Genomic DNA, 27,063 nt, shown 5'->3' on the forward strand with positions numbered 1-27,063 from the left:
AACATTTTCAACTCAAATGCTACAGTTATTTGCTAGCTCATCACTAGACATCCTGAGCAGAAATAGAAATTGTTTACCATCTGGAATAGCTCGTGTTGTTTGTTCTGTGCCTCCTACCCAACGCAAATGATATACATAAACCAAAAAGCAATAGTAACAGTAAGAAAAATATCTAACAAGCTAGGTCAAGAGCAAAATGGTAAGTATATGTGATGTAAATGTATAGGGCCTGATACCTGAGGCTCCCACCACAATACAGCTCCATAAATTCAAGTAATCTTTCTCACTAGTCTAGGTGCCAAAGTCAGTTGTGGGGAGTTTTAACTTCTTTTATTTTTACTGCAAAACATCCCTTTGGCTTCAATTCTCAACATCTCACTAGAACACAGAAATAAGAATTTGTAGTGGCTAAGGTGAAAGCAGCACCCTTTTTGTCTCGCACTGTGGTTAGCTTTCTTCCTCCCCTTTTTGTAGCTACTACTTTACCAGAGCTCTCAGCACATGCCCTGTTTCCCCATTTTTTGTTGCCGGAGAGCCACAAACTGCCTCTTTCTCTGCACAAGCTCCCCTCAGAGAAAGACTTACACTGTTCCTTTCCCTTAGTAGAGCATGTGACAAAAACCTAAGGAAATGTAAATGAGTTATTTCACAGTAATAAACCCAGGGAAAATAAATTTGATTCTAAATGGCTCCTGCATATGACAGATGGGTTCATGGCAGCTGACCTCCTTTTAATTTTTCAGTTCCAATGTTTGTTTCACACAGATGACTGGGGTGAGCATGCACAGGAGCCCACGTGGAGCCCTTCCTCATGTTGCTCCCATACAGCACTAGAGACACAGAGCAATCATATTCAGCTGGAATTAGGTAAATAAGCAAAATTTGGCCTATAACAGTATGTATGAGTGTGGCTGAGGGATCAGAATCTGACCATCTAATTAGATCTGACACTCATTCATTTCAAAACCATGCCAGTATGCAGAATTATTTTTGATTAGAAGTCAACTCTAATTCTAGTCATCATTGATAATTCTTTATGTCAATGTAAGATTTAATTAGAAACAAAGTCCCACTGCCCTCCAAGTGACAGCAAGTAATATAAAGAAAAAGCACTTCTGAAACGCAACTGACAATGATCTTCTCATGCTTTAAATCCACCTTGCACAAAATCTCTAACAAGCAGTTCAGCATCAGTGACCTGCACACATAATTAATCACACTCTCATTTCAGCAATGCTATGCAGCAGTGAAGCTGGAAAGCTTTGTGCTGCTCTATTATCTATCCCTATATTAGGAGTAACTTACAAGGACCAAACAAGACTAGCAGGATGCAAAACAGGCTGTAGCAATGTGCCCACCTAGCAGTAGCCTGGCTACTTCTCTGCCTCTTTCAGCATATGCCACTAAACAATGCCTGGCTGACTGCATAACATTGGGTGGAATTCTAATTTCTCATCTCAGGTCACAAAAAACTACTAACCTACTGCCCACTTTTGCAAGCATTAGCATCAGGGGAGGACTAGGAACCCAAGAGTGCTGCTGGTGGTCTCCCTTGTACCTTGATGACCAACAATAACGTCTGGGCAAGCCCTTGAGTAACATCTAAATGCAGGCTGGCTAAATCAGCCCTCATGTCAATGGACGCAACTCCAGTGGGAGTGCTTCGGCAAAATCCATGCTGACTCTGAGCAGTGACCTAAATTTGCCTGTCAAGTGTAAGCAGCAGAGTGGCTTCACTTTCTCAGACTGTGTAAGGAATGAACATAAAAACCTCCTCAGTGGCAGGAGAGAAAAGTAATGCCCCAGCAGCGTTTAACAGAAAATCGTCCTTAAGAGTGCTTCTTCAATTACTTTGCACCATTATTTTTGCTGCTTAGAACCCTCATTTGACGCAGATTGTAGCAGCACTCACAAGGACAGCAAGATGAGGATACCATCTCTTTGCATCTGCAGGAAAGTAAATGCATCAAGCAAACACATGCAGGATGATTTGGGTAACCAGTGGACTGCTCTAGAGATTATTTGTTATGCTTCAGCCAAGACAGACAAACTGTAGCTGCACTTGGTATCCACTCCAGGTACACTCTAATATAAGCAGGAGTGAGCTAAATTAAACAAGTAAGACAGGCTTTTCATCCCTGAAAGGAAAGTAAAACATCATTGTTGTCAAATCCTTTCAGTCGCTAATGAGATAAAAACGCTTTGCTGCTCCTCTTTAAATACATGGGATTAGGGTTACTTAAAACTCTTTGGATGTTTATACGATCATTCTATTTCAAGGTGTGTCATAATGGCACACTACTTACTAAAATATTGTTGAAGATACACTGTTACACGTCCTAGGACAGAAGATCTTTAAAGCTGGACAAGCACTGCATAAACAGATTCATTTAATCTTTTTGACACCTTTTAAGTGTGGCCCTTTCAAGAGCATTGCCATAAAAGTCCTGTGTTACTTCATTTATATTTGGCTATTGCATATGTCTAAAGCTCTCTTCTAGTACATGAAGTAGCTAGTTGAACACCATCCATGCACAACCCAGAGACGCTGTATGCTCTGATGCAACTCTCTTGTCTCTTGGCTTCAGTTCATTAAAATTCAAAACTGAAATCCTACATATACAACTTTTAGAAAATTTAAGTTTTGGCAGAGGTTGCAATTATTTTGGCTACAGTATTTTAGGTTTCCAAAACTTTTGAAGGCACAGGAGAATGTATCTAATACCACCAAAAAGCCTAAATTTCTCACAAAACACCACCATCTCAGGTCAGAAGCATTAAAGCATCTGTGAGAAGCATCTGAAAGAGGATAAAGGGATAAGGGGAGTCTATACTAGGGAAAGAGTCCCTCTTGGAAAAAGCAGGACAGCTTTGTAGGCACACTAATGTTTCCAGAAACCACTTGAAAAAAGAAATTAGAATTTTACAGAATACTGCTCTCCTTGCCATTGCTTTCTGAAACCACATTTCATTTCAGTACCCATCAACACGACTCGACAATGTGCACTTGCAGCCCAGAAGCCAACTGTATCCTGGGCTGCATCAAAAGCAGCGTGGTCAGCAGGGCAAGGGACATGGTTCTGGCCCTCTACTCCATTCTAGTGAGACCCCAAATCACATACTGTGCCCATGCCTGGGGCCCTCAGCACAGGAAAGACATCGACCTGTTGGAACAAGTCCTGAGGAGGGCCACAAAGATGATGAGAGGGTTGGAGCACCTCTCTTACAAAGACAGGCTCAGAGAGTTGGTCCTGTTCAGCTGGAGAAGGCTACAGGGAGACCTGACTGTAGCCTTTCAGTACTGGAAGGCGGCTTGTAAGAAAGATGGAGTCAAACTTCTTAGCAGGGCCTGTAGTGATAGGACGAGGCAATGTTTTTAAACTAAAAAAGGTAGATTTAGACTAGATACAGGAAAGAAACTTTATACAGTGAGGATGTTGAAACACTGGAACATCTACAACAGAGAGGATGTAGATGCCCCTCCTGGAAACATTAAAGGTTGACTTGGGCTGAGGCTTTGAGCAACCTGGTCTACTGGAAGGTGTCCTGGCCCAAGACATAGTCAGGGTTTGGAACTACACGGTCTTTAAAGGTTCCTTCTGACCTAAACCATTCTATGACTAAGTTTCTCAGTACAGGAAAGCTATTGTCTCTTGACTCTTCAAGGGCTTTCTACTTCTTTGGACAAAGGAGGTTACACTGAGCAGTCACTGGCACAGATTTGGCTTGGGCCAGTTAGCGCTCTCTCACACAACTACTGTGCATATTTTGGGAAGCAGCATGGACCACGGACCATTCTCAAAGCAGCCTTAGTGTGCTTTCCTCCTTCAAAGGACAGGGGAGTTTAATGCCACAGATAGAAGCTGGTTATTGACGTTTGCCATTCCTGCCCATGACCATTCCCAATTGCCTGTAGTTTACTGTCACGGACAATCCTAATGAAAACCTGATGAAACCCTTAAATCTATGGCAAGTAGATCTAGTCAGGTTAAAGTGGTAAATTTAAACTGTAGTGGACATAAAAAAAATTAAAATCTTGAGTTTGGAATGTCATATGCTCTAGCCACGCTACAGGATTAGTTACCATTTGAGTCTTCCAGACAGAGAGACATTAGTGGTAAACCCAGCATGAACTGAACACATCTGACAGCATTTATTGTCACTGAACTACAAGGTAATTATCTTGGGTAACTTTTCATTGCACAAATTAAGGCAGCGCATCTTGGCACATCACTGCTATTCCACAGTCTGCCATTTGAAAGAAAGACCTACCAGGGCCATCACAGGCTAATGAGAAGCTTATAGGTAAGACCCCATAGCTTGTCCTCCACTGCCCTTCCTTTCTCCTTTCCTTCTCTGTTGAGATTTATGCATTTTCCAATTCACTAATGGACCATCATTCAGGGTATAGGAAAAGGGCGTATCATGGATTTGCCATTGGAAGCAATTATTTTCCTCACCTCATGGCAGCACGAAACGCCTGCAAGAAATACAGTGGGTGGAGAAATCCTGCATAGAGCATTTGATTTAACGTAGAAGCTGTTACACGATCCACTCCTGCCACCTTCTCTACCAGGAAGGAAGATTTTCTTTTTAAGAGTAGAGCTAGGAAAGAATGGGGGGCAAGGCAGCCTCTTGCTGGATAACTGCTGGGATGAAAAGCCATGTAATCTTCAGGGAGCTTATGTTTCCAGTGTAGGGCATGGAAATCAAATGTATTGCAAGCACTTCCAGTCCAGTACCTGCATGACGGAAATAAGGCTTTGTGGTCCAGCTGCCATCTGGGGAGATGATGACAGTGTCTCCCTCTGATTTCAAAGAAAGAAGAATCTTAGTAAATGCAGGCAGAATTTTAAGCTGATTATTCTCTGGCCTCAGCTGAGTCTTAGCATTTTTAATACAGCTTCAGTTTGGTTTTGTAAAGCACAGATGACTTAGTGAGCATTTCCAGCTCTTGGCTTTATTAATCTGAACATCTAATAATGTAAACATTCATCTCTGTTTACTTTAGCAGACATCTATTCTTATTCATAGGATTTTCTGTATATCTAAGTAGATGTGGCCTGCAAGTGTCACATTGAATTCAGGAAAAAGCCTCATGGATCAAAGAGCACCTCAGAGGCAATAGCTTCCTATCCTACAATCAAATCTGTGTGAAACCCCAAGCCCTTCTTTCAATTAACAGAACAGTATTTTGCCAGACAAGGAAAGAGCAATCAGTCACGCAGGAGGACACATTACACACTTAATTGAGCATTGGCAGCTTTTCAAAAGCATCATCACCCACTGACATGCCTGTACGGTTGGGACAGTGCACAGGGATAGCTCTTCCTACCATGATCCAGTGATGCTTGCAGGGATGAGTGTAGAGAAAGGTGTGTCCCAACCCAGAGAAACTCCCTGGCCAAAGGCTACTTGCAGGGATATTATTGCACAAACCTGTAACATACGACCCTATTTCTGTACCACAATAAAGTTTTAAAACCAAACATTTTTAAATTAAACACCAACAGAGGATGTAAATTTGCTTAATTATGGAAAAGGCACTTTTCCTAACCTTATACAGCTAGAAAATACTCTTTAGCCTGTGAATATAGAGCTACACTGTCTCTGCCCCACCTGCTTGCCTGCAGCAGTACCACGGACCAGTGCCACCACCTCAACACCGAAAGCATAAGCTCCACTTCCCAAGATTTCTGAGGCATCTTCAAGGAGTGCATTCACTACAAGCAAAATTTTTTTACTTCTGTTTAGCTTCAGTCTTCTAGCAGACGCAAGATAAATTTGACAAAGAAGAAAGACACCTCACTGAGGAAAAAAATCAAGCTGTTTTGGCTGCTCAGACAGCAAGATGTTAATTTGGGGAAAGAGAAAGGAAGCTGCGGTGTTCAACGTTGCCTAGTGTTCAACCTTGTCTGCTGAAACATGAACCTCCCGCAGCTATTTACAGGTACTTATTTGCCTGTCTCAGAGATTTCACTGTAAATGAGTTTCTTCCTTCTGTAAGCTCAAATAGAAAAGCCTTAATTGTAAAAGATAGGGTCAGTCTAGCCTGGTGTTTTGTAGAGGTGAAGGCACAAACTAAAAACAGAACCTCAGTGATGACTAGATTTTTTTTTTCCTGCAACTGCTTTTTGGAGTTGATGGGTGGCTCAAAATTTTCTTGCTGGTGAGCTTTTCAGGACAAAATCATATCTGACAAATCTCTGGGTGTTGCAGATAGACTTTTTAATTAAATAAACCCAAAGTTTCTTGCAGAAGGGATTACTCGAAACAGTTCTCGTGTCATTGAAGGGTTTAGCAGCAGGCTGCACAACCCGGGAAGCAATAGCTGTGCAGCTAATCGGGCTGTTAGAGGGCCAGGAAAGAGGGCAGGCTGTGAGTACTGGGACAGCAGTAATGAGGTGGCTGGCTCTGCCAGCCAAGGTCAGCTTACTGGAGGCATCAGAAACCAGAGAGCTTCTGATGATTTAAAAGGGCTGGAAGATAAAATGTATTATTGTGACCACTTCATGTGTTGCACTGGTTCCAGGGAACTGTCAGATTCAATTTGTTCCTCTCATTGAAAAGAAGAAAGATGCTCACATACTTCTGTTCTAATCCGTCATTTCTTTTGTGCTGGTTGGGAAGTAAAATTTCAGGATACCCTTGTAACATAAAAAGACATAAGAAAAAAAAAGTTTAGGAAAAAAGCCAGTTACTTGCATCATGCTTAGAGGACTCACTTCTTCTGAGGCCACCAGGTGCAAAGTCTGGATGCAAAGACCAAGGCAAGGCCTGTACTTTTGGCTGCCAAAAAGCAATTCAACAGCACCAAGGAACCTGCCCTTTTCTGCCCCTTTCGGATCCTGCAGGGCAGTGTGTACTGGGACCAACTTTTTGATCAAGGCTGGAACACACCCAGTTCCAGGAGCCTTGCTGCAGTTCCCTAATTAACCTGGATAAGACTGGGGAGGGGGGAATCCTCTTTCTTCCCAACAGCACCAGACCCAGCAGCGAAAGCACTTCAAAGATAGAACTGAAGAGCAGAAACTCAAGGGATTGACTCCAAATCCCCTGGATGCAGACCTGTAGTGATAGGAGAAGTGGTAATGGTTTTAAACTATAAAAGGGCAGCTTCAGGCTAGATACAAGAATCACTTTTTTTTACAGCGAGTGGTGAAACATGGGCACAGGTTGCCCAGAAAGGTGGTAGATGCCCCATGCCTGGAAACATTTAAGGTCAGGTTGGACAGGTCTCTGAGCAACCTGATCTAGTTGAAGATGACCCTGCTAATTGCAGGGATGTTGGACTAGAAGGCCTTCAAAGGTCCTTTCCAACCTAAACCAGTCTGTGATTCTATGAAAGCTGAGATAAAATTGCTGGCCACTTGCTGTAAAACGGGAGCTCAAGGTGTTCTAGAAAGCAGACCAGGTTTTGACATGGTAGCTGTCCCTAGGTTGCCAAACGGGGGTAAAGCCCACTCCCAGAGAAGATTACCTGGTACCCACCGCTTTCTCTCCCCTTGAAATACCTGTCTGGAGCAGGAGCCGGAGCACCAGCTTTGTGAGATGGGACAGGGCAGGATTAAGCCAGCCCTTAGCCAGCCACACAGCCCACTTGGGTGCAGTGCAGATAAGCATGGCCATGAGCAGCATTTGCACAGAGGAGGAGAAATAAAGCTGCAGAACAGCTGTGACCAAGAAAATGCACAGTTTCTGCTCTGATTTGAGGTACGTATAGAAAGATGCTGTGGAAGTCAAAGTGAGTTGGCTGCCCGGCCTTAGCTAAGCCGTTCCTGACATTAAGCAGAGAGATATAATATGATCCAGTTTATTTCATCCAGAGTTGGCTTCTGCTGCTGCTCTCCTTTCAGCTCCCTTCACAGGGAGTTGGCAAAGCCCATCTTGCCATTCCTCCTCCAGCTGGCTGGCTCCTACGCTCACAGACTGCCCTCTTGCCTTTGCTCTGGTATAACTAAACAGTCTGAAGAACAGGACGGGAAACAAAGATGATGGCAACTTAAATTCTCATTGACACTGTTACGCCTCCGAAAGTGCAGCCACTGTGGATTGTAAGGTCCCTCAGAGCAAAATCACTTCTGCTGTCAAAGAGACTTCAAGACTTCACATTTGACTTTAAGTTCAGTAAGCCCAGTTCTTTCTCTCTGCCTTCTGAAAGGGTAAGCACATCTTGGAATCAGTGGCACAATCTGTGCAAAACTGGGAGGGGGAAAAATTGTCAGTGTGTGTTCTTGCTGATTAATTTTGAAAATCTCTTACTAAGAAACCTCTTTAACAGTTACCCGGCCAGAAAAGCAACGAACACTGAAAGCTGAGTGAACAGAGCAATGACCTCCAAGCTCTTGCTAGGTGAGAAAATCACCATTCTCGCCCCCCCCCCCCCCCATTTCGTTAATAGAGTAATCCAGGAACCACACAGCTTGAAAGTGATGTGACAGGTCCCTATAAGATCTAATTCATATCCTGGTCCTCTCTAACAAGCCCGTGCCAGGAGTGTGCATTCAGGCATCGTTCTCCTCACTTCCTTGCTGGTCTGCCTTCAGCTGATGCCCTGTGCTGGCTGAATGGCCACAGACACAAGCTGTCTACCTCCCGGCTGCTTGTAGCTTAGCTTGCCTGATGAAAACTACGTTAAGTGGGTTGTGTGGGAGCAGTTTGTCAGTGCCACATGTATAGCGTGAGGCTTAAAAAAACACAGTCAGACCAGCCACCCCTTTTTTGGAAAAAGCCAGTGCTGCCTTTAGTTCTCACTCCCACTTCTTCCCAGTGGGGAAGCAAGGAGGCAGCTTCGCTCAGAATCGGACCTTTTCCAGCAGTGTGCTTTGCCTGGAATTTACCTTTTTGTCTGTTCAGACTTAAAACCAGAAAAGAGCAAAAGGTAACCCTGTGTCCTGCAAACATGGTGCTACGAGTTTTGAGGCCATCCTGCGTATCACTCTTACCACAAGTATTTGTTCTGTCACACAGGTGAATAAAATGGTCATGAGCCTTGAGAACATAAGCAAAGCACCTTTCTCACTTACAGATCCTTCTTCACAAACCACACACTTCTCCCCGTACACATTCTCAAGCATTTAAGAACCACTAATTCTGCCGAATTAAGGGGATAGAATAGAGAAAATCTCTAAGGTACAACTGTACTGTCATTCTAGAGAGTAAAGAGATGAAAAAGCTAAGTGCTCAGCTTCTTAGGCAGGATCCTGGAAAGAAATTCACATGCTGTTTCTTAAAAACAAAACCAACCAAACAAAATCCCCAAAGCCTACACCTTGTCATGGAAGCCTGCTTGAAGCCAAAAGTTAAACCAGCATGAGGTTACAAATGCTGTGATTAAAAGTCCACACTGCACAAGTGCTTATCTGCACTTGCAAGCAGCGCGACACCATCTTAAGTGACTCTCCTAGTGCTTTAGTTACTCGCTGAGAAAATGCTGAATTTATGTTAAAAAAGATAAACTTTGCCTTTAGGCTCCTACTGTGGAACATATCTACCCACCCACACTTACTTAAATGTGGAACAATCTGTCACATTTGCCCATTATGGTTATAAAGCAGGGCTCCTAACCCATCCCAGTGGCTACCTTCCTGAATCTGGCCACAATAAACCGGATCACATTGCATCTCTTCCCAGTGTGAAGACCTCAAAGACAACTACATAGCCAGCACAGAAATCTTCCAGGAAAGACATCTTTCCTCTTGTCTCCTTCTTCAAGCTCCCTGTTTGGGTATGCTTCTGCTTTTGTTTATGCAGAAGAGGGATGCTTGTGAAATCTAATTAGTCACTGGAGAGGATGAAGATAATGTTTCTGTTTGGGAGTGTGTTCCCTGCCCCGGGCTCCAGCTGCGTGACAGCAGCTCAAACACGGTAATTAAGATGAGCGTGGCTGAATGCACGGCCAGATTAATGAATGCTGAAACTACACTAGCAAAACATTCAGCTCTTCCCCGAGAGATGGATGAAAGGGTGCAAAGGCTGAATGGCCACAAGCACACAGTTTCCAGAAAGCTTTTTGAAACTTTGAATGACAGACAGTAAAATGTTCAGTTAACACAGCAATAGAAAGACCAGTCACAGGATCAGAGGATGACCTTTTGTAACCAGAGCATACAAAGGTAAACTGAAGAGCAATGTCAGTGTGTAATGTGTTTGCATCAGTTCTTGGGAATGAGCCAGAGACAGAAAGGGGAACTTAAGAAGGTCTAAGCTCGTCTCCAACCGGTAATACCATAAAAGCTCACTGGAAATAGAAAGACAAGACCCTAAGGAAACGCTGAGACTTTTTTATGGAAACAAAGCTAAGCACTTCCACGCGCTGTGAGAAAACACGAAACCAGTCTCATGTCCCTCAGCGAGCACCCACAACCAAGATTTTCTTCACGTTCACAGCCTAAAACCACGCACAGGAATTCCAACAGAAGCCCCTCTCTCTCCTCAAAACCCTGCCGCCACCCACCTCCCTGCCACCGACAGATAAGCAGCGTCGGGAGCCGTTCCTGTGCCAGTGGCTCTTCAGCCGCGCAGCCCTGGGGCTCCGCTCGGCCACGTTCACGCTCGGCACAGGCAGCGCCCCTTCCACCCCACGCGGGTTCCGGGACTCCTACCCGTGTCGGAGCCCGGCCGAGTACCTGTTGCTGCCGGCGGTGCTCACAGCCCGCTCCGGGACGCCGCTCGCCCGCCCAGCGCTCCCCGGACACGGCGGCAGTGCCCCATCCCGGGCGGCAACGTCCGCAGCCGGAGAGCTACTAACAGCAAATAATAATTTCTTAAATAAAAAAAAATAGCTTAAAGTTTTAAAATAATAAAAAAACGAGGCGGAGAGCGGACAGCGCGCCCGCAGTCGCCGCGCACCACCGCTCTGGCAGCGAGTGCAGCCACTGCCGGCTTTTCCTTGCGGAGCTGTGCAGTGAGGAGGACGAGGAGGCGGCGGAGGAGGCGCTGCTGCGCGGCCGCGGCCCGCCCCCCCGGGCGGTGCGGAGTGCGGGGCGGGGCAGAGGGGCGCGGAGCCCCCCGTGGGCTCGCCCCGGCGGGGAGAGGCGCGGCTGGCGCTGCGCGTGGCACCGCAGCTTGTTGGGAGCGGCGGCGGGGGTATTGGTGGGACTCTCCCATTTTTCCATTCGATGCGCCTGGCATCCCGGGCGGTTTGTCCCAAAGGTGGGGCATCCACAAAATACGTCTGATCCTTCCCCCGTGGAATGGTGGAGGGAACGGGCTGCCGCCGCTTCCCTTCCCCGTCAGCCACTCGCTGTAGCCTCCGTTGCCTCCAGCAGTGTGTGTGTAAAAGCTCTAAATTTGGCTATTGGGCGGGCTGAAGACAACAATTAAAGGCGCATATAAATGAAAGAACATTGCAATGAATGGACCTTACATTTCTCCGTTTGAGGATCTTTCCTCTGTTACCCCGAGGAAATAAAATGGCAGGGATACCGCATTTTTCCAGGGACTGTGGGGTATTTTCTTCAAATGCAGTTTTCCTTCCAAAATGTATAAACTATTTACTATAAATACCTCTCTCTACAGAGGTAAGGATTCTGTGTGTATTTATTGTTGCTCTTAAGACTTCTTTATTCTCTTTTGTGACTTTTCCATAGTGGGCTTTGCACCAACTAACAGAAGTACCAAACACCCATGTTGTATTTTCTGTACTATTTGCTGTTCCTCTGCCAACATCTAAAGCTGTTGCAGGGTCCCAGGGTCCTTCAACAAGCTCTCCCTTGTGCCTCTTAGCTCGGAAGTGCCTTGCTTGTGGCAATACTGATATCCTCCTTATTTCCCTATATCTTTCCCCATTTGGGTCAGGATAAACTCACCCTTTGAAATGCAAATGTTTTTCATTAAGTACACAGACCTGTCAAACAGAGGACGATACTGTATGAAGAAGTTAAGAAAATGACAAGAAAGGCAGAGGGAGGTTTACACAGGGGAAAAAAACCCAAAACCAAAACTGCCCCTCAAAAAAAAATCCAAGCTCCCAATTTTACCTGACCTATCATTTAGAATGATTTTCAGCAGTAATAATTAATATGTTATTTATATTGTATGATAAAAATAAACAGCATCCTGTAGCTTTAAAAAGTAGAAATGAGAGAAAATTACTCCAGATTCAGTAAAAGCAGAAAAGGATGCTCTTCACACTGGTGTGCAGACCTCTGGGGCCTACGGGCCATTTCCAAGGTTTCTGAGTTCAGATGGGCCCTACAGCAGTCACGGCTGTGGCATTTCCAGAGGCACCCACTTCTCCACTAGAAAAAGTGTAGGGGCTGCTGCCAACACCGTGCCACTGCTGTGGCTCCAAGGCAAAATTTTAAGGGTGACCTTTCTATGTCTCTGACTGAATCAACTATTCTCCCATTTTATATATGTCACACAGGATGTGAACTCTCAGGCCAAGGCAGAGAAGTTGCTTTCTGGAAAAAGCAGCTGGGCTTTTTGGGCAATGGAATGCCAGGGGAAGAGGAGAGGAAATATTTGTGGCAATGCTGAAAGCTATAAATGTCTCATCATGCATACTTAATATGGGTTTGAGTCCATTTCAGCCTTTTAGGGGGTGGCAGCTCTCACTATGGAAGGCTGGTTGATTTGTTAAAGGTTTTCAGTGCCATAGACTAATTGCAGCACCTTACTTTAACCTTGAGGCTTCTGCAGTTCAGGGCAATTGTTACAAATTCCCTCTGGCCCTTTTGGTCTTATCTTGTAGAAGATTCTTTGAACTTAAGGTTGCAGATGCAAATACCTCATACATTTTGCAGCCTCCTCTTTCAAGGAAATATCCTCTATCCTATGCAAATACGTGTGCTAAGAGAGATATGAGCTGTTTCTCTTGGTTTCTTAATACAGTTTTGCATAGCAAACACAGAAAGCTAATCTCCTTCTCTCTGTCACCCCAAATACATTCCCACTTTTCTGCTCCCAGTACTACAGCTTGTTGAAACAGCTGGGAGACTGAGTCGGTTTACCAATGCTCTAGATAAAATCTTTGCCCCACTTAGGCCTTCTGGACATGTATTCATCCTGACACACAGGCTTTTGAAAGGCTTGGGTCAGTCATTCCACGTGTGTCTTGTTTTGCTAATTCAGTGGAAATTGCCAGAGAGCTCTGTCTCCATCATCAAGCAGGAACTGAAGCTGCCATTGTATTGTGACTGCGATCATGGTACTTACTCCTATAAATTATTCACAGTATTGCAGTGTAATCTTCTGTTATGTTAAAAATAGGTCATCATGACTGTCCCCAGTGAAATTTCTAAGTGACAACAGCTGATTCTAGCTTTGTCTCCAGAAAACAGTGACCTTTTCAAAGCAGCAATTGCCAATTATGCTGCATTTCCATCTCCCTGCCAGCTCCAGTGCACCTACACAAACACTAATTCCCAGCAATGGTAACCCCACATTATACTTGAGACAACTAAGCTAGAGGTACAAAATTACCTGCTGAGCTTTGCCATAGCACTTTGCTTTCTATTAGCCCTTGCTTCTAGGCCAAAAAGTAAATCAGGATTATCAGAGATTGTAGTCTGAGAATATCTAAATGGTCTGCTCCTCCCAGGCACCCAGAAGGTTTCTTGAAAGGGCTGAGCAGGATTTTCTCGCTCATATGCATCAGTTACACATTGCTCTGGGGGGTGGATACAACAAGAAGTACTTCACTTTTCCCATCTCCACACAGGCTCCACCTCACTGAGTCTGCTGAATCCACAAAGCAGGAGGCTTTCAGATCTGTTGCAGACCTGTCTAGAGAAAACTGGAAAGGGGAGCAGGACCCAGTAGTTTGGACAGAGGTCTGAGGAAAACCCTCTTTCTCCCATAAAATACTCTACAGAAGGACTCTGTGTGGACCCACTCGAAAATGTGGAATATTGTTGCAATTTCCCTGCTTGCTATGGGGATGTATGTCTGTTACACAGATACAAAGATGTAGCTCAGTCCCGGGTGACTTCATTCACTTTAAAGCAAGGGATGATGGTGGGTGGCAATGCTCAGCAGACCATTCAAACAGCAATTCACAGGGAGGTCTCTCATTAGCATGTTTGGACTAGCAAGAGGCTAAAGGAGGTGGGGGATGGTTGGGCAGACCACAGCTTTGACCTTTGGGTGTCTGAGGTAGATCAGGCCTGACCAAGCCTTTGAGAAAAACAATTTATGTATTTTTCTGTTGTAACTTGTCTGTGCTGTGTTTTTGTGTATCTCCCATGCTCAGAAGGGATGCACAAGGCATCTTCACATTGCTGATGTACATTCCACAGGACATCTCCAGCAGGTATCACACCCAGGCAAGCCTTCCTTGGGAACACAGGGTGCAAACTTGACTGCTCTTACCTGTATGCCCTGGTGCAAAAACAGAGGGGAATGATCATATTTGAGAGTGGGGAACATGGCAGGTGCTGGAGACATTACTTGGAAAAGCTTTTGGGGGAGAGGTAAGAGACAAGAGCCTGATGCCTGCTATGAGCAATCGGGGCAAGATGTGAGCATTAACTTGCTGATCGCATGCAAGTTTGCCATTACTCTTTCCAACTAAATATATTAAAGTGCTGCCACAGTTCTCCTACTACACCCTGCCCATGCTGATCTTTGTTCTGGTTTTTATACCTTCTCAGTCAGCTGAGTTTACCTAGTACATTTAGCTTGCATTCTTTGTCATCCTGTAATACTGCTCTCCTACTAAAAGAGTTTGATACCTACTTGTTTTTCACTGCTGACATCCTCTAACCACTGTGCAACTATTTCCCCCTTTTTACTTCCCATCACTCTGTTGCTGCTCCACCCTAAAGTTCCTCATTTCTCATGATGTTGCTTTTGCAAAGTTTTCCACCTGCTGCTCCAGGGCACTTTACTGTGCTTTACTAGTGCTGATCTTCTGCAGTGATTCAGGAACAAATTCAACCTTCTGGGACTTCTGGACAGATGCTCAGCACAGCTGGAACTTTGGGAATGACTGAAGTATAATGCAGTGGTTGTGTCCTGAAGCGTGGTGGTCAGGACATACTTGGTATATTGAGGCACAGCTATGGATGTGCAGGGAGAGGGCTAGGGACAGAAACGGGGGTAATCTTTATCTTTTAATATACCACAAGAGATAACACTTTACATAGGTAATCCTTATTTTATCTCTTCTTTGTCCCACCCTGCTACATTTGTGCTGGTCTGAGATAGCTGCCTTCAGATTAAGAACCCTTCCCACTGATGGCCTGTGCCTCTGGCAGCATTTGAAGGAGTAGGCAGAAGCATACCCCCTACCTTCCCCCACATATATAACTTGAGGGAACAGTACAAAGGAGTCACCAATTGCACTTTTTTCCCCAGAACCTTTTCAAAATCATCCCCAATGCCTCTTCTGGACAGGTTTTGGGTGGCAATGTTCATGCAGGGTTGGAGGGAGAAGCACATTCCAGTTTCCCAGGCTGCTTAGCAACCAGGGTTGGCTGAGCCACTCTTTAAGTACAACCAAGTGTGTGGATGGCATGTCTAGTACTGCAGTTCTAGCCTTATTTTTTCCCCTGTCTTGTTTTTGAAGAGCATTCCTTGTTTTCTAGTTGAGCTACGTGAAAAACTGCTGGCAACTAAATTTTGCTTTCCTGAACAGCTGGAAATCAGCTATGCTATGTGATGATCAAAGCTACAGCAGGGAGCTGAGATCTGAAGAGACAGGTATGGCACTGTCAGCCTCCTTTTTGGGACCATGACTGTCAGACAATGTCTTCCATGCTGTTGGTGATGGGTTGGCTTGAAGTCTTGCGTCTGGACAGCCAGGAAACCACCTTCTCCAGAGGAGAGCAGAGAGTAGAAGGCAGTGCTTTCCTTGGGTCATCAGCATGTGAGATACCTGCTCAGGGATGCCTATCCCAGTACAACCAACACATATAAGATCAAGAAGGACCTGTTAAATTATCTCCAGGGATGGATTTGTCTTTGTAGACAAAAAGTTAGTATGTTCCTAGCTTCCTCATCAGGATCTTCTTGAGTCATTAGGTAATCTCTTGCCTCTTCCTTCTTTCTTGTTTCTTGGCTCTCAAGTGCCCAGACCTGGCTCCCTGCCACAACCTTTATCTTCCAACACAACAGCAGGTTGACATTCCCACTGTGTCTGGGATTGTTAGGGACTGAGGCCATCTCTGCCCATATTACCAGGCAGTAATGCCTGCTGCTGAAACCTGCTGATTACATCAGGACTGCAGTTCAAATATGGCCCCAGCCCACATTCATCTCCAGACTCACCTTTCACCCTCGCCTGCACGTGGGAGGCAAATTTTGGGCAAGCTCTGAAGCGCAGAGGACAAGAAAACCTTTCTTTGTACATGTCCAAGCACACTTTGGTTAGCAGTCTCAGACATGACTGCACCAGCCCCATCCTTGTCCACCCCATCTTATGAAGCAGGCAACAGGCCTGAAAGGACCAAGGATCATGAAGGATTGTATTATATGGGACAAGACACTATGGGACATGTAACCACCAAAGGTATCCTAAGTCCATGACTGAAAGAGCAGGACAGGAGCACCCACGACTTTGGCCTGCCTTGCTGTGACCTCCAACAGCAGCGCAGAGACAGGGCCTGCCTTCCTCCTGCTCAGTGGTTGTCTCACCAGTCATGGCCAGAAAGGAGAAGTTGCAGGGATGATGAGCATGGTCTGAGGAAAATGATGGTCAGGTAGCAGAAGGCTGCAAAGCTGGGGTGAAGGAAAAGGAGCAAATAATGCCAGACAAGTTTAAAAAAACAAGTCCCATATAACAATCCTGCAGTGCTGTGCACCTGTGTTCCTGTATGTCCCTTACATGGCAGTTTCGTAATAGAAACCCAGAAGGATTCTCTGGGGCAAAGACTCCAGGCAATTTCCATTCTCAGTTACACTGGTGTAACATCAGACTTGCCCTACAATCATTGCCAGATGGGCAGCAGTATGGGTGACACAGTGAGGTCCTTGGTGCAGACAGAGCCCATGCTCCTCTTTCCTTCTCCTGGTTCACAGTTCTGCACAGAGGATTGCAGCTTTGAGAAATTATTTTCATTCCCTTCCTGCCTCGAAGATACCACCACTTCCCTCTTTTCCTCATCAGCGCATTTTTCTGTGACTTAAATATAGCAAATATAAAACAAGTGCAGCACACATGAAATTCCATTCGGGGGAGCGCAATGAACATGCTGCCTATGTAATGTAATTAGCCCCAAGTGCATCTGCCAACTATTTGGACTGAGATTCCAAAGGAGAGAGGTGGTCCACAGCATAAAGGAGCTCACGATTAAACCCCGAGACCAGTAGCCCCATGTATTTCTTGGAGGGATACAGGTTGCTTGTTGGTCTAGCCTGCTTTCACCTAGAGGTGTTTAACCACTCACAGCAATCCTTTCCTCTAGGAATGGTGAAGAGCAGCTTTTCATACCATGCCACTGGGGCTGTGAATTGATTTGAATTTAAAAAAATTCACAAACAATATGTAATGTAAAGCAAATAAACAGTGTCTCTTTAGGGGTGTGGTCTGGCTTTGTGGCTGAGGTTAAATGACACCACAGAAACCATGCCAGTTTTTGAACATCTGACCCTGGGTACTATTTTCAGTGCAATGAATTTTGAAGTGATTAATGACAACAACTTGGCACTAATCAGGGGCTGATGTTGCTGATTAAGCTAACTCTTCCTTGGCTCACAACAGGCATCAGGAATAGAGTGGGCAGGAAGCTTCCCAGAGTGCCAGAAGAGGCAGAGCACATCAGGACCTCCCGAGCTGTTTGCTTTTCAATGGGAAAACTAAAAAAAAACAAACTACAGACATCCAACTCCAGAGCTGAGCTCAGCAGTGCTGGAGTGCTCTGCTCCTCCTGTGGCTTCATTTTTCTTTGAGAATATTTTTGCATGGATTCTTTTCAACATTCCCACCCCTCTCAAAAAAAAAAAGTGCCTCACTTGTTAAATATATTCTGGGATTGCTAGTGCACTCCTTGCATGTGTTTGTAGGAGGATCTCAGAAGTGCTAGCTAGTTTCGAATCTATCTATATCTATAAAATTTCTCTTTTCCTCTAAGACATTCAAGAGAGGGAAATCTGTTAGTTCAGTGTGAAGATCCGAGCCTTCATTCCTGATGTAGGCCAAAGTTCTCCAATCATTCAATCTATAAATTGAATACATTTTCCACATGCCACTCCAGAACTCTGGGATTCCCAAGAAGCAGGCTATACCCACTCTGCTCTTTATACTACCACCATTAAAAAAGTGACCTCTGGTCCGCTGGTGATGTTTGAGACAGAAAAAGATCTTATTTGCTTGGTGCTACCTCTGTTAGTTCTGTTCCTTTACCTGGGCCCTGTCCTTACTTTTTCTTCTTCCTACATGAATGACAAAACACAGCGAGTGGGACTCCAAAACTTTCAGGAGCTCTCAGTTGGCAAGCCGCACTTCTACACAGTCACAACCACCCTGCCAAAATGAACACAGTGCCTCCTAAGTCATACACATGTTCACAATAGAGCCCTTCTACTGCCCTGAGCTACCATGAAGAAAAAAGGATGTGAGCAAAGCTCCATTTATGACATAGAGCCTGAACACTGGCCAGCCTTGTTAGCCACTGGCATCTTAATCAGAAACTTCAGAGCGCCATAGGGCTAATATATGAGATTTTCCCTGAGGTCCTGCAGGAGTCCCTGAAAACTTAATGTCTCTGTCAATGACAATATATTCACAGAGCTTTTAGCCATCCCACCAAGCACCCCCGAGAGGCTGTCCCTCTCTCTTCTGCCATAGGTGATTGTGACACCCCTCCAGGAAAGCTCCTGGATCACCTGCTTGGCTGCTGCTGTACCTGAACCACTCCTCAGGGGATACTAGGGGGCTTTTCACTCTGGTATTGCACAGCATGAAGAGAGGATCACTTACACAGAAGCTCATCACTGAGCATGACTTCCCCTAGGGTTGGACTTGGGGTGGGCAGGAAGGCAGGGCTGGCCCGGGGAGCAGCCCAGTGTGATGAAAGGAGAGCTGTTGCAAGCCCTTGTGTGCAGTGCTATAGGCACTTTAGAGCTCTGAGTTTTTGAAGCAGTTTTGGGGTTTGCTTCTGAGAGTGGTCAATTCATTGAATTATGGGATTGAGCATTTATTGGGCTGGGCTACTTTAAGTGTCTTTTCCTCTCTGTGGGATGGGTTGTGACTAATTGTAGGCAGGCTCATGCAATACTGTGACATGGGCAGTAAACACGAGGGGTTTACAAAAAATACCACTTTATTTTCTCATTCTCTGTGGCTTCCTTTCTTTCTACCTCACTTTTTGTCTTTTCATCTTTTTACCAACCATCTGAACTTTAGGTATCATTTCAAAGCTCTGGGTCTCTGAACTTTCCAATTCCTTCCCAGCTACCTGCAATTAAACTGGAGTAAGCCAGTGTCAGCCCTTGGAAGTTATGCATAGTTAAGCCCATTATGCTCAGGATTTCCATAGCAGTTTTGCTTCACCTATTTTCCAGTTGCCAAAGACACAGAAATACAAGTGACTCTTCACATCATAAACCCCTACTTCAAACTTCTTCCCTGCTCTTAGATGCCAGATCAAGAACATACTGCTTAAAATTCTGTGACAACATCCCTCACCCCCACAAGCAATGCTGAGGTATAGGAGAAATTCTGCTATTGGGAGATCTTCCCACCACCAACTTTTTAGTGCTTCTGAGACATTGTTAAATGCTTGACTACTCTTCTCTCTTTCTCTCTCTCTCTGACATATGCTCTCAGACTGTTTTCACTCCATGCCTTTTAACTCTGCACTTCCTGACCCGGTTGTTTTGTGCCTGTCACACCCTTGGTACACCAACCACAAGGCTTTGGTTTTAGCATCCAGGCAGGCGGAAGCTCATTTCACAGGCGGCTGAGCTGTGCCTCGAATTATTAAAGGGGTGAAGTTGTTTACACCACCCACTCATGTTGGCCAAGCCACATTTATTCAGCAAATTTAATGATGGGACCGAGCAACGAAAAGCTTGTGTTTCACACAGCTTTGTAAAGACACTATGTAAAAACAGAAGGGGAAAAATGTGTGAAAAGGAAGGAAAATTTGCTTCAGCCTTTGGTGAGATACTTGTTTTGCAAGCTTAGAAGATACCCCAAGCACACCTGATCAGTGGTTTCTCTCTGGCTTGTACATACCTTCCTCGTTTCTCTGAGAGCTGCTTAAATGCCACTTGTTTATTTAACCTGTTTTTCCCCCTCACTGTTGTTATTATTAGTGATGTAGAAATATTGTCAACAGATATGAACTAAAAATGTTGCCTTCAAATAACAGAAAAGGAAATAACAAAAAGATCAAAGATCTTTAATTTAAAAATAGGGAGAGAACAAAGTGGAAAGTGTCTCTCATTTCAATTTTTTTTTTTTTTTCATTTTGGGCCACATGAACTCAAACGTTCCAGCTTCACATACAGAACATGATGCCCTGTTAAAAATAGCTGTCCAGCTGCCCAGGACAGCTGGAAGTGCCGAGGGGCCTGAGCACTGCGGGTGGGTCACTGTGGGGGCACCTAGGGTGGTCTTGCACTGACTCCTCCAACCACAAAAAGCTCTCCCTGTCTGCATAACTCTGTGTCTGCCCATGGATCACAACCAAAAAGAAGCAGCTGCGAGAAGCAGGTGAGCGGAGTATTAAGTGTAAACAGGAATAAGAAAAAATGCTCCATAAGAGAGCTCCTTGACATCCTTGTCCTGCATGTTAAATAGGTCTGATCATGCTCTTGGAGAAAGTTGCTTCAATCTGAGTTTATAGGCCAAATATCGCACTACAGTCTATCTATCTGGATGAAGCAGACACTGTTGCCTTGGTGATGGGACTTCTCATCCTCTGGGCTGCAGTGAGTACAGCACACATGTTCTCTGTCTTTGGGAACGTGATATAAGCCAAAAGGACAAGTAGGGCTGGTGGGACCTGTAAACATTTTCAGGACACTGATCCACAGTCTCCCAGCAGTAAGGAGGGAGAAGCTCCCATGCTGGATACATTGCAAGGCTGCTCATCCTTACAACAGTCTTCTGAGATATTAGGCACTTGAATGCTAGATAAAAAGTAGCCATGTCAAACTCTTAGGGGTGAAAATATAAGAAAAACAGTATCCCCGTATATCTCTGAGGTAGGCATCTGCTGGAATACCATAATGATATGCCCACATGAATACTCTATGAAGATCTAACTCGCTTAAAGTTGCAACAGTTTGATGTGCTCTGTGGGAAAAGGTCATGCCTGAGGGGTCTCACCAAAGCAGGACATGGAAAGAAACCTGGTCCCATAGTCCCAAGCTGTGACATGGATGTCCCTGTACGACATTTTGACAAGTCATTGCAGTTGTATGCCCAAGAAAAGCATAATGTCTTGTTTTGCTCTAGGGGAAAAGTGGCTTAACCTGAATTGTTGCTAAACAAAGAGTATGTCTCATCTTTAAGGCAACATCCAAGGCTTTATCCTCATTTTCCTCTAACATCTCTAACCTCATTATGTGCAGGCAGTGCACATAACCATGTACAGCAGCTATCTTTCATTTCAGCTAAGCCTCAAAGCTGATCCCAAACCCCAGTACTAAAACTCTTCTCTCCTCTAAAGAGCAGGCAGGCTTTACAAGGATATGAAGGCATCTGATGCATTTTTGAAGCACACCTTAGAAGTTTGATGCAGTTACCGTTCTGCTGGGAGCCTTGATGGACAGCAGTGCTGGAGTGTATTCCGTGTGCCATAACAGCATTCCTGCACAAGGAGAGGGCCCTGTGACTCTTGAGTACAATGCACAATCTAAAGTGGGGCTCTGGTCTACTGAACTAGAGTACATGCTTTCCTTCTGAACACAATGAAAAAGATAGCTTTGACTTTTTCCCCCCATGCTTTAGAAACATGGATGGGATTTTGTGTCAGCTTTGGTCTGAGAGGCAGGTCACAGTTACCCCAGGTGCAACCAGAGGGCACACAAAAGAGGTGGGAAGTGGAGATGTGAAAAGAGATCAGTGTAGAGTAGGTGCATGAAAAGATCTGCAATAAGTCACAACCTAATTTCTATTTTTTCCTGTGCATTCTCAGTTTGGATATATTGATCACTGCTAATGAGATACTTGGACCCATATGCTAGCCATGTTTGCAGAGTGCTTGCAAATTCTGTGCATGGATGTGTCTGCTTGACCTAGGAGCTACTGCTGTGCCAAGCCTCTGGTGCCAGTCAGAGGCTGTGCTGGGGGGCTGGCATTATGCCTCTATGTGAACCCACAGCTCTACTCCCAGGGAAACCAGAGCCGGCCAAGAGAGCTGACTCGTGCCCAAACCTCCCTCCCTCTATGGGCCTGGGAGCTGCAGGAGCCTTCCTGGCTCCTCATCTTAGACAGAGCCAGGGAAAATCCATGCCTGTTTGGCTGCAGTGATGAGGGGAAGCCTCATGTTAGAGGAAGGGATTTCTTTTCAATGAAATGTAACTTCAGAATCTCAGGCACTTAAGTCACTAAAAATTAGACAACATTTTCTCCAAAGTAGGTGTTTTGACTAAAGAAAGACGTAAGACTAACTGAAGACACTTGTCTTGAATTAGTGTAATGAGTCAGGCCATAAAAGAAATAAAACCTATCGCTGCCTGTGCTTTCAAGAAGCTGAAAGAATTTTTTCTTGAAACTTTTGCATACTACAGCTGTGCCCTGGTAAACATGGGCCACGTTGCAGAGGAGAGAGTTGTGCTAACTAAACCTAAGCACAGTCACTTGCAAAGCCTCTACGGACCCTTTGAAGGGAGGGAGAACAATGTCAGTGCAAGGCTGTTATTGAAATACAAGAGAGCTAGCAAAGTTTCTTTGAGGATGAACATTTTGAAGCCTTGAATACCTATTGGAAGAGTCAACCTGATTTTTTGAGAAGATAGTTCCAGCCTACTTTGTCACACCCAGCTCTGTGACTTGCAATTTCAATGTATAAGGAAAAATTATGCCTATTGGACATAAGTTGGTGAAAATGGTGGAATTATCACTTATGCTGAAGAAAATACAGAAGTTTTCAACAAATGTTTTGCTTTGCATGTGGGAAAACATCAGTGCCAGCTTACAGGGTGCATCAATGGGAAAATACTTCCTCATTTATCTTTCCCAAACAAGAATTTTAAACTGTAGTTTTAGAGGAGTTATTCAAGAACTTCTTGTGGATTTCTCAAAAAACTTGAAGCACCAGAGGAATTTCAGAGAGCTATGAGTTAATGTGTCACTAATGATGTGATAGCCTGGCAGTAGTCCTGGCCTTGTTATAGAATAGCTGATGTAAGAGTCATATAAACAAAATTAAAGGAGGTGCAATATGATCAGTGACACTCATTAGGATTTTAGAGAAAATAATTGTATTGATAGGGTACTTGGATTTTTTTAAGAAATAAGACTTGGTACTTCATGAGACCTTTACAGATGTTAACACAGCTAAGAATTCATCAGGGATGCCAGTTTCTCATGAGGGCATACAAAGATTGGTTCTTCCCTATGGAACTGAACTCTTCATGTCAGTGACCTGAAAGGGAACTTGAAACAGTGATTGACTGAATATGTAGATGGCACAATGTCTGGGGAAGTAGTAAATGGCTCCAAGAACAGGCTGCTTGTGAAAGTGAGATGATTCATCTGGCTCTAGTATGGGTATAGCTGGGAGCAAAGGAGATATGCCACAGTTATGATATAGTGTTGACTATGTCCTGAGAAATTTGACTCTGAAAGATTTGAGGATTATAGATAAAAATCTGGTGAAAAGCAGACCTTCACATGATGCTGGGACCTGAAAGGAGTTAAGCAGATCTTTGAACTGATCCTGATATATATGTATTTATAAAGTATGAGTGAACAGATTATGTAACTTCTGGATTTGTCCCTGGTCTAACAGTTTTGGAGCACTGGGCTCCACGCTGGTGTCCACAAAGGGACTGGTCACAAGTACCATAAAAATGCTTAAAAGATTAAATCTTTCTAAGGACAGTAATTGTTAACAGTCTGCTTGGCAAAGGATAAGAGTGATCTGAATACATTCTTTAGATAGTTATATGAGATATTTATATGCACAAGCCATAGTGAGATCTTAACTCTCCCTGGATTAGAAGGAAAACTAATTCCAAAAACAAAGACCAATCGGCTCTAGAAGAAATAAGATGTAGCTGTCTTCGACTGTGACAGCAGCTAAGCATTGGGACAAGTTAAAAAGGTGGACAGGGATCTGCCATAACTGCTTTCCAAATCAATCCACATGTGAAAAATAGTAAAAAGTAGCCCATGCTCTACAAGCCGTGGTCTGTGCTGAGTTGGGAGTTCAGCACCTGACAAACGCCTCCATCTGGTCTGAAAATCTGCAACTAAGTTTTGCCTGGCCCTAGGTTTCTGCAGCATGAGTGGGTGGGGGCTGCCCTGTGACCGAAACAGGCACTGCTCCTCCTTGCTCGGATCCCACCCAGCCTGGAGGAGTACGCTGGGTTGTCCAGGGTCAACAGCACTCTCGGAACAGCAGCCAAAAAGTTAATGTTTCCCTGCTAACCCGTTCAGGAAAGAGGGCTGAAGGGGAAGGCCAGCACTGTGCCTGTCTTATTTTGGCTCTCCAGTTGGCAGGTTTGAGAGCCAACAGACCCTCTGCCTGAAAGAGCAGCTGGGATACATTTGTTCCCAGCTACCTGTAGGTGAGTTGAAAATGCTATCACCAGCTCACAGACTTTTAGGGTAACTCAGGTGGGAAGGGACCTCAGAGAGTCATCTGTTCAAACCTTTTGCTTCAAGGAGGGTCATGGAGAGGTTTTTAAAATGTTCCTGCTTTTGAAAAGCAGAGCCTTCTCTAGCTATTGCAGGATCAGCCTTGCCAGAAACAACTTAGCTGAGGGGCTGAAAAGGATTTTTTAAATGGTGTATCTATCATTCCCTTCAGATAGCACAATATATATGTCAAATAACCTGCACACACTTCTCTCCTTCCTTCCTGTATTTCTTATTAAGAACACAGGCTAAAGGTTTCAGAAACAGCAATGAAGCCTAAATTGCACTGGCTCTTCAGAGCACTTGAAAATGTCCATATCAAGTCAGAGCACATGGATGATTATCCTGGGGAGCAGTATCCACCTGTGTTGCAGGAAATGGATCAGGGTACTTTTAATGCCAGTTCATTTGCCCAATGGCATCAAGTGTTCTCTGGACTATCAGCACTTTTTCCATAATGTAAATGCTCTGCCTTCTCCTTTCTGCAAATCCATTGCGCCCTTCTGAGCCCAGACTGGGGCACAGAGTGAGGAGTGGGGGCATATAGACGTGAGAAATGTATTTGAGTACAGACAGTACATCATTGAAACTGCTTTCTTTTCCGAGTTGGTGCCTTTCATTGGGGCTCAGATAACTTGATTTGGCACTATTCACTGCTAAGTTTTCCATACCAACCGCAGCTGAGCTTTGTTTAAATGAGGCTTGTTGAAGCTGTGCTGAAAGTGAGTTTAAAGGTTCAGAGTCTTTGGAGCAGATCCAGGCAGCTCTTTGTGCCTTCAGCTCCCTTGGAAACTGTGGAGGGCTGGGGGCCGGGAGATTTGCATGAGCAAGTTCTCCCCCTGGCCCCTGCCTGAGTGCAAAGGGGAGCAGTGAACAGCAGCAGAAATTAGACACCATGGACTAGATTCTTCCTCCTCCTCTGAGTCCTCTTATCTGCATCTCTGCTATTTTGACCTGGTAGCAATCTGTACACATGTAAAAGGTGGCACAGGATGCAAATAGTGAGCAATCAAATGCCAAGAGAAGCAGTTTTAGGGATAAGAAACTATGACACTGGCTTTGTGTGCCGGGCTGTGGTAATCAGAGAGGAGGATGCTAATTTTGCTCAGATAATTTAAGTATCAAGTCACCTTTAATCCTGTAAAGAGCTCCTACTACTTTAACAACAGCTGCACCTGTGATGTTGAATGCCCAGTGTGCTACTGTGCACAGTGCAACCACTGTGGAAAAACACACTTGGTGTCCCCCCAGCTCTCTTATGCAGTAACTTCCTTGCTAAGGAAGCAAGCTGATGAAACAGGGTGAAAGTAATTTTTATTGTATCTGTGGTGCTTTTGTTCTCCATTCCCTTGGGAGAAAAAGAAAGTCTGATCACCCTGTGACCCTAGAGCCCATAGACAACTTTAGATTTACTCAGGAAACACCACCCAGGCTAGAAACTGGCCTCTAGTCTGAGTAGGAGAAGGATTAGTTTAATAAAAGATGACTTTACCTTCCCCAAAGGCATCATCTTCTTCTCCGGGTGCAGTCAAATCTTCTTGGGTGTGCTGCATCGTGGCAACGACGCAGCTCAGGGAGCAGCCAGAGCCAAGTGCTTGAGCTCGGTTCCTATGCTACAGCTTGACTATTTCCTTTCACCAGTTTCCTAAACATTTTGGTGGTAACAGCTTCCGCATCTGCACTTATGAAAACAGTTTCATTCAGACAAACAACGCCTCCTGTTTTTACAGCCAGCCTTTGAGATGAGTTTTGAGGTGGGGTGTCCTTATGGTTGAGAGAGAAGTTGATTTTGAGAGCAGAGGCAGGCAGGACAGGCTCAAAATGCACCCTGCCCTGTTGCTGAAAGCTGTAGGCTCACAGCCCAGAGTGGAAGGGTTTTGCATATGAATGTGAATGTTTTCTGGTGGCAGAGGTAGAGACAGGGAACAACTTGCTGTGCTGGGTCTGCAGAGCAACTTGCTGTCACCCCAGGGACAGTGTGACAACAGGAAACCCCCGGGCTCTCTCCCTGCCATGTGTTCATGGGACTAATTTTTTATTTAGCACAGCAGAGCAGAGTGATGGCATGTTCTCACCTACACTGGGGTGACCCATGACAATGGACATCTGGACAAGCTGGAAAGCCACAGGTGACGCAGTTGTGCCTTGGGCAGATGCCTTAGCAAGGACATGATTCTCACAGTTAGACTTATCCACGTCACTGTCTGTGGTGCATTACCAAACCTAGGGACCTTTCTGATCAGGTGTACAATAGAACAACATCAAAGGAAAACTCACTGTCTGCCAGTAATAGGCATATTATTTCAGTATCTCTGTCACTACTAATTCAGCATCACACTGGTCCATTCAGTCATTGTGTT

General features: G+C 44.8%; 1 protein-coding gene across 1 annotated transcript in view; it reads right to left on the reverse strand.

The window, feature by feature from the left end:
- Nucleotides 1-26,591, reverse strand: part of RIPOR2 (RHO family interacting cell polarization regulator 2) — a 69,398-nt gene extending 42,807 nt beyond the window's left edge. Inside the window, 1 exon segment of the mRNA XM_071554949.1 lies at nt 26,196-26,591. Within this exon segment, the coding sequence (XP_071411050.1) occupies nt 26,196-26,256 (61 nt within the window). The 5' untranslated portion in view covers nt 26,257-26,591.
- Nucleotides 26,592-27,063: the final 472 nt, after the last annotated feature.

Source organism: Pithys albifrons, chromosome 4 (genome assembly GCF_047495875.1).
Source record: "Pithys albifrons albifrons isolate INPA30051 chromosome 4, PitAlb_v1, whole genome shotgun sequence".
Lineage (NCBI taxonomy): Eukaryota > Metazoa > Chordata > Aves > Passeriformes > Thamnophilidae > Pithys > Pithys albifrons.